The sequence below is a fragment of the Salpingoeca rosetta genome (assembly GCF_000188695.1).
Source record: "Salpingoeca rosetta unplaced genomic scaffold supercont1.22, whole genome shotgun sequence".
Taxonomy (NCBI): domain Eukaryota; class Choanoflagellata; order Craspedida; family Salpingoecidae; genus Salpingoeca; species Salpingoeca rosetta.
In genome coordinates, this window is record NW_004754912.1 from 1,125,467 (window position 1) to 1,133,646 (window position 8,180).

The following is an 8,180-nucleotide window of genomic DNA, read 5'->3' on the forward strand; positions in this document are numbered from 1 at the left end:
ACACACAACGTGTTGAAACAAGTTTGGCGGGAATTTTTTGAGCGGCGCGCGAAGACGTTTGAACCGCCGCCAACCCCCAATACAGCACACATCTCAACATCTCAACGACGACATACCACCGCAGCACCTTGTGTCCTCTCTCTCTCTCTCTCTCTCTCTCGACGACGACGATCGTGACAGACAACAAGAAGCAGCAGTGGTTGAGTGGGGTATGGCGCCGTCGCTTCCAAGTACAGCAGAGGCTATGGATGACAGAGACAACGATGGTGTGGTGAACATTGAGGACGATGACGACGAAGAAGCCGCCAACAGCCACACCCAGCACAACCACAGCAGCACCAACCACAACAGTGCAGGGAATGGAACTGCCGCGCCACCGACATCGTCCGCTGTGGGGACGAAGGTCGCTTCAACGTTTGCGTCCAATCTTATGCACGGCAATGACGGTGTGGACGATGCCATGGACAGCGACGATGAGCTGCACCAGCTGCTGTGCGGATACGACAAGGAGGAAGAAGATCTCAGCCACTTTGCCACGCCAAAGCCGCCAGCAACCACACCAGCCACAAGGCCAGAGAACAAGCCCACCACCAGCACCACCACCGCAAAGGCCGCAGCGAGCATCGCACCGCATCGTCGGACTTTGACACCGAGTCTTGACGACGATGACGACGACGAGGATGATGACAGCGCTAGGGAGAAGGACGACGACGACGACGATGACGGTGACTTGCCGTCTGTGATCCACCCGGTCCGCCATCCACGAGCGATTGCAGACTCAAGTGACGAGGACGAAACAGGCGAGGAGGACGATGACCTACTTGCAGCGTTTGCGTGTGCCGCCGAGGAGCAACAACAGCAACAGCAACACCAGGAGCAACAGCAACAAAAGCAGCAGCAACAGCAGACGCGAAGACAAGGGCAGGGCCGCCGACTGGGCGTTGGCGAGCAACAGTCACGACCTCAGACCGGCAGCCCAACGTTCAATCGGCGAGTGGGTGGCCGCGTTTCGTCGCACACGCCAAGCGTGTCGTCACACGTGGACACCTCCACCTCAGACGACGATGATAAGGACGCCCTCCCACACGTGCTGGCTGGAACCACATGGAAGCACGACAAGCCACCAACCACTCCATCAACAACAGACACCGCTGCGCCCCACGCCTCATCAACTGCGGACGTGGTCGTGGTGGATGATGACAACACCAACGGCAACGGCAGCGCTGGCGTCCACGCAAACTCCACGCCATCAACCATCACCACAACAACAACGTCAGCCACACGACCAGGCCTCCACACCACAGACCAATCAGCCGACGCCTCGGCAGCGGAGGATGTCACCCACGCATTTGTTTCTGCACTTGAAGCCTACACGCGACTCACACGTCCTGCCATGTCCTCCACAGCCCTCCACGACAGGTGTGTGTGCGCGCGCGCGCGTGTGTGTGTGTGTGCGCGCGTACATGTGGGTGTGCGTACATGTGTGTGTGTGTGCGTACATGTGTGTGTGCGCGCGCGCGTGTGTGTGTGCATGCGTGTTACATACGTTAGACAGTGCTTGTGTTTCCTCACCTTGCTTCCTTGCTTCCCTTCACCTCTCATCGCTTTCTCCTTCCATGTTTTCCAACCTCCCACCCCCCACGCCAACACAGCGTGTCTGTGCTTGAGCGAATGGCGCGGGTGCTGGAACAACCGTCCGCCCACATCTCCACTGCTCCGCTCCTGCGAACCATCAAGAAGCTCCGGGCGCAGCACCTTCGCGAAGCTCGTCGACCACGCCCCTCCATCCCACTAGCAGTGTCCACACCCTCACCAACGACAGCAGCAGCAGCAGCAGCAGCGTCAACAGCTACAACAACAACAGGAACGCCCGTGTCTGTCTCTTCGGCGTATGTCTCAGCGTCGTCCGTGTCGTCTCGCGTGCGCAAACCGTTCTCCCCGCCCTTTCGCTCCCCTACTCGATCAACCCACCACCACCAACACCAACAGCAGCCGCAGTCGGTGTCGGCGCTGTTGTCGTCTTCGGGTGGCGTTGATGTGCTGGACACAACAGCAACCAGCAACAGCAGCGATGGCATGGGTAGTGCTGCTCTGCTGGATATCGATGACGATGATGGTGATGATGGTGGTGGTGGCTTTGATGGTGGCTTTGATGGTGGCTTTGATGGTGGCTTTGATGGTGGGTACAAGCGTGGATCGTTTGGCAATCAGAACCCGCACAACACCGGCACCACCACGATGAGCGCCACACGCGGTGCTATGGCGCCGTCAACGCCTCTACCATTGTCATCATCGTCGTCGTCGGCGCTGTTGCTGCAGCGGCGCGGCACCACTCGCCCACTCACTTTCGTGCATGGTGATGGTGGTGGTGATGGCGGTGATGATAGAGGCGGTGATGTGGGTGGTGGTGGTGGAGGTGCTTCGTCGACGTTTGATGCTGCTGCCGCTGGACAGGTTGAATCGGCCGCAAACATCAGCACGCGCGGTGCGTCGGTGGTGGTGGTGGTGGTGGTGGTGGTGGTGGTGGTGGTGGTGGTGGTGGTGGTGGTGGCTGGACGGCTGCTCATGTACCAAGGTTGTGTTCACATGCGCACTCACGTCCTTGCAAAACCCATTGATGCATACAAATACCCACACACATACACCCACACACACACACACACGCACGCACGCACATTCATTCACACACACATAATTTATTCACACACGACAGGAGAGTTTCGGCAGTTTCTTGCAGAGGGGCGTAGCAAGTACCCAGCCTTCAACCACTTCAACTTTGACCACTCCATCGAAATGCTCAAGGCATTCAAACGCGTGAGTGCTTGCTTGCAAGCAACTGTTGCAATGGCGAAGGGCAGCAGTTGTACCTTGTTGTTCTGCTGTTCCACTTTTGTCTCTCGCATCGAGTGCGACACACACAACACACACACACACCATGCACATACACCTGCACGCACACGCACATACACACGTGATCACACACCCACACACCACGCACATACACATGTACACGTGCTCACACTTGCACGTGACACGCCCTCGGCGTTTGGCTCGTGTGTGCTCGCGTTTGCGTGCGTGCGTGTGCAGCAACTTGGTCTTCGCAAGTTCCGGCCAAACCAGCTGGAGGCGTGCAACGCCGCGCTCACAGGTGAGCAGGAGGCGAAGGCAGTGGAAGGAGAGGTGAAGGCAGTGGAAGGGGCGGCGAAGGCAGGGCAATGGAAGGGAGTGAAAATCACACACACACACACACACATCCCGTGTACACGTGCGCTGCAGGGCGGGACTGCTTTATCCTGATGCCGACCGGTGGCGGCAAGAGCCTGTGCTACCAGCTGCCCGCGCTCACCAAGAAAGGCGTCACTTTCGTCATCTCTCCGCTCATCTCCCTCATACAGGACCAGGTACCTTCCCGTGCCGTATCGTGTGTTTGTGTGTGTGTGTGTGCGCGTGTGTGTGTGCGTGTGTGTGTGTGTGTGTGTGTGTGTGTGTGTGTGTGTGTGTGTGTGTGTGTGTGTGTGTGTGTGTGTGTGTGTGGCGATTGTGGATGTTCTCCCTCACTTGCGACCACCACCACCACCACATTCTCCATCACCGTCGTCTCCGCCTGCCTCAGGTCTCTGCGCTTCGGCAAAACAACATCCGCGCCCTCTGTCTACTCAGCACTCAGGATCAGAAGACACAGAGCGTGAGTCAGCTGCATCTGTTGCATGCGTGTGTGTATGTGTGTATGGGTGCAATGCTTTGTGTGCTGTGTTTCCCTCATCATGCTGCTCGCGTTTATGCTCGTGCTGACACTGATCTCCCACCACCACCACCACCACCTATCCCACCACACCACGGCTGCCAGCAAATACACCGGACACTGTGCATGAAGGATGTGCTGTGCAAACTCATCTACGTGACACCTGAACGCATTGCCGCGAGCCACCGCCTCAAGCAGACAATGCAGAACCTCTACACCCGCGGCCTGCTGTCCCGCTTTGTCATTGATGAGGCACACTGCGTCAGCCAGTGGGGGCACGACTTCCGCCCAGACTACAAGCGGTACGTCAATGCGCGTGGATGTGGATGTGTGTGTGGATGTGGATGTGGTGTGTGGATGTGGATGTGGATGTGGTGTGTGTTTGTGTGTGTGTTTTTTTTTGTGCGTACGTATGTGTGTGTGTGTGTGTTGTGTGCGTGCGTTGTGTGTGCGCACGTATGTGTGTGTGTGTTGTGTGCGTGCGTTGTGTGTGCGTGTGTGATGCAATTTGTGACAGTGGGCATGTGGCGTGGCTCTGCTATCGCTCTTCCTCCTCCTTCTCTTCTTCCTCCTCCTCCTCCTCCTCCTTCTCCTCGCTGCAGCCATTATCGGGTGTAATGTGTTTCCATGTTTGTGTGCAATCTTCGCGCCACAGGCTGTCGTGTCTACGGGAATGGTTCCCAACGGTTCCCATGATGGCCCTGACGGCCACAGCAACAAAACGCGTCAAACGCGATATCCTGATGAACCTGAAGATGACCAACGCCCTCGTCTTTGAGCAGAGCTTCAACCGGCCCAACCTCTTCTACGAAGTGCGCAAGAAGTCAAGCTACAAGAAGGTCAGCGATGCTTGTGAAGATGATTGTGGTGATGATTCTGTTGGTTGTGGTGGTGGCAGTTGTCATCGTTGTCGTTGAAACAGAGACATCCCATTCTCAGCGCTCATCCGTACGTTGTTACATGACACATGTGCAGTGTGTTGAGGAGATTGGCAAAGAGATACGCACGCGCTTCCGCAACAAGTGCGGCATTGTGTATTGTCTCTCGCGCAAGGAGTGTGAGACCGTCTCACAGGCCCTCAACGTACGTGCACACTGTTTGTGGTATTGTTTCTGCATGCGCGGGCGCGAGTGCATACAAACATGTGTGCGTGCCTGTGTGTGTGTGTGCCTGTGTGTGTGCGTGTGTGTGTGTGTGTGTGTGTGTGTGTGTGTGTGTGTGTGTGTGTGTGTGTGTGCCTGTGCGTGTGTGTGTGTGCGTGTGCTTATTCATCCGCATGTGTGCGACTCTCTTCCATGTCTGCTTCACGTGTCTTCCCTTCAATTTCACCATGTCCCCCCCCCAACACATCGTTGCAGCAATCCGGGCACAAGTCGCTGTTCTATCATGCGGGAATGGACCCGGCAGACCGTGAGGCGTACCAGGTACGTTCACATGCACACACACACACACACACACACACACACACGCACACACAACACACACACACACACACACACAACCCACACGCGCGCGCGCGCTCAGCTCTTCAATGATGGTTGTGGTGGAGGTGGAACACGTTGTCGCTTCCTTCCTTGTTTCGCTTCCTTGTTTCGCTTCCTTGCTGGCTTTCCGACTCCCCTTTCTCCTTGGCATGCCTACATCCTGCACCTCATCTCACTGGGATTGCACCACGGGCTGTGCACCGACAGGACCAGTGGCAGAGCGGGAAGGTGAACATCATGTGCGCCACCATCGCCTTTGGCATGGGCATCGACAAGCCCGACGTTCGGTGAGACGACGATGCGACGTGGTGTGGTGTGGTGTGGTGTGGTGTGGTGTGGTGTGGTGTGGTGTGAAGGAGAGGGACGTTGGCCAAGTCATGGGACACAAACATCGCCCGGTACTGAACGAACGCACACACACACACACACACACACACACACACACACACACACACACACACACACACACACACACACACACACACACACACACACACACACACACACACACACACACACACACACACACCCGTCTGCATCGTGGCAGGTTTGTGTTCCACTTCTCGCTGCCAAAGTCGATGGAAGGGTACTACCAGGAGGCAGGTCGCGCCGGGCGTGACGGGAAGCCGGCGGTGTGCGTGCTGTACTACAACTACGGCGATAAGGCCAAGCACATGCGCCTGATTGACATTGGCGAGGGATCCTACGAGCAGAAGGAGCAGCACAGGTGTGCTTGTGCGTGTGTTTACATGTGTGTGTGTGTGTGTGCGTGTGTGCGTGTGTGTGTGTGTTTGTGCCTTCACAATGTTCCTTGCCGGGTTATCCTCGCAAACCCTCGTCTCATCATCATCATCATCATCATCATCATCATCATCATCATCATCATCATCATCATCATCATCATCATCATCATCATCATCATCATCATCATCATTACCATCACCACCACCACCACCGCACTCCACCGCTGACCTTCATCTCCCACCACCACCTCCACTTCACCCACAACCAGATCAAACCTGAACCAGGTGGTGCAATACTGCGAGAACTTCCAGGACTGTCGACGAGTGCAGCAGCTGGCGTACTTTGGCGAGGACTTTGACAAGCGCGACTGCAGGAACAACTGTGACGTGTGCAAGAGTCGTCGTGTGTTTGAACAGAGAGATGTCACCGACGCCGCTCTCAACCTCACCAGCATTGCCAAGGTGACCATGGACTGTTGTGTGTGTATGTGTGAATGTGTGTATGTGGCGTGTGTGGTGTGTATGTGTGTGCGTGTGTGGTGTGGCGTGTGTATGTGTATATGTGTGTGTGTGTGGCGTGTGTGTGGCGTGTGTGGTGTGTATGTGTGTGTGTATGTATCTTGGGTGTGTGGATGCCCCTTTCAATTCACCGCCTGCTCCCACCGCCTTCCCTCGCCTTACACCACACGACAGGAGCTTGCCCGGGACAACGTGACGCTGATCATGGTTGTGGATGTGTTCCGCGGCGCCAACACCGCCCGTGTGCATCGTTCGGGCTACGACAGCGTCGCCCAGTTTGCGTCCGGCTCCAAGTTCGCCAAACATGACGCAGAACGGCTTGGTGCGTGGTGGTGGTGCTGCTGCTGGTGGTGGTGCTGTGTGTGTGTGTTATCTGCGCACGCTTGTACCTTCTTAAAGCTCTTCTGTGTACCTTCTCAAAGCTCTTCTGTGTACCTTCTCAAAGCTCTTCTGTTGTTGAACCAAACTCACACACACACACACACACACACACACACACACACACACACCATTTGCAGCGCGCAAGCTTGTGATGGACAACGTGTTGCAAGAGAGCCACCAGGTGACACCGCACGGGGCAATCGTGTCGTACGTGACGCCTGGCCGCCGCGCGTATGACCTGTTGTCGGGCCGCATGTCCGTCAAGCTGTCGATGGCTGGCAAGAAGCGGCGCGACAACAACGACACCAACGCGGGCGATGCAGACGGCGTCACATCGGAGAGCGAGCGCATCACGGAGAAGCTCAAGGAGGCGCTGATTACGCTGCGGAAGACAATTGCGGCAGAGCAGCACTGCAGCGTCAAGACCATCTTCACCGATTTGCAGATTATGAAGATGGCAGAGGAACGCCCGCTCTCGCTCACGGCCTTCGGCGAATGCGAGGTCAGACCAGTGTTTGAGATTGGGGGAGCAGGCGGTGGCGGTGGTGGTGGTGGTGGTGATGTGCTGCCACGTGTGTGTGTGTGTGTGTGTGTGTGTGTGTGTGTGTGTTGTGTGTGTGTTGTGTGTGTGTGTTGTGTGTGTGTGTTGTGTGTGTGTGTTGTGTGTGTTGTGTGTGTTTGTGTGTGTGTTTGTTTGTTTGTTAGCATGTGTGCGTACTTGCACCACTCCGTCGCCGTCCATGAAGCGGACTTCTTTGCCTTCCTCTTCGTCATGCACACCTTCACCATCATCACCACCACCACCATCATCTCCACGATCCAGGGTGTGACAGATGCCAAGTTGAAGGCGTATGGGCGCCGGTTTGTGGACACGGTGCTGGAGCATGCGCAGGCGTGGCAGTCGACCGGCAAGGACGCAGGGGTGAGTCACGTCTGTGGAGAGCGATGATGAAGGACGCCGATGTGGTGATGGCAGTAGTCAGGGCTGATGTTGGGTTTTGTTGACGCTGTTTTGCTTGTGGTACAGGGCCGGTGCCACATCTTTCACATACACGCATTCTCTGTCTCTCTCTGTCTTACACACACACACACACACACACACACACACACACACACACTAACACACACTAACACACACACACACACACTAACACACACACACACACGCACACACACACACACACACACATAACACACACAACCACCCCCCCGAACACACACTCACACCCTGCAAGAGCAGACAGCGTATGACGCACCTTCAGGGATCGAAGGAATCAAAAGAACCAGAAAGACTTCATCATATTCTCTCCT

General features: G+C 56.1%; 1 protein-coding gene across 1 annotated transcript in view; it reads left to right on the forward strand.

The window, feature by feature from the left end:
- The first annotated feature begins 44 nt into the window (after window positions 1–44).
- The window catches only part of PTSG_07479 (RecQ5), an 8,739-nt gene continuing 603 nt past the window's right edge, over window positions 45–8,180 (forward strand). The window contains exons 1-16 of the mRNA XM_004990927.1: window positions 45–1,419; window positions 1,653–2,485; window positions 2,714–2,814; window positions 3,088–3,148; window positions 3,277–3,401; window positions 3,614–3,685; window positions 3,848–4,044; window positions 4,398–4,581; window positions 4,718–4,825; window positions 5,101–5,166; window positions 5,434–5,513; window positions 5,774–5,953; window positions 6,239–6,431; window positions 6,663–6,810; window positions 7,007–7,371; window positions 7,693–7,791. Coding sequence (XP_004990984.1) covers window positions 212–1,419; window positions 1,653–2,485; window positions 2,714–2,814; window positions 3,088–3,148; window positions 3,277–3,401; window positions 3,614–3,685; window positions 3,848–4,044; window positions 4,398–4,581; window positions 4,718–4,825; window positions 5,101–5,166; window positions 5,434–5,513; window positions 5,774–5,953; window positions 6,239–6,431; window positions 6,663–6,810; window positions 7,007–7,371; window positions 7,693–7,791 — 4,020 coding nt within the window. The 5' untranslated portion in view covers window positions 45–211. The remainder of the gene's footprint in view (window positions 1,420–1,652; window positions 2,486–2,713; window positions 2,815–3,087; window positions 3,149–3,276; window positions 3,402–3,613; window positions 3,686–3,847; window positions 4,045–4,397; window positions 4,582–4,717; window positions 4,826–5,100; window positions 5,167–5,433; window positions 5,514–5,773; window positions 5,954–6,238; window positions 6,432–6,662; window positions 6,811–7,006; window positions 7,372–7,692; window positions 7,792–8,180) is intronic.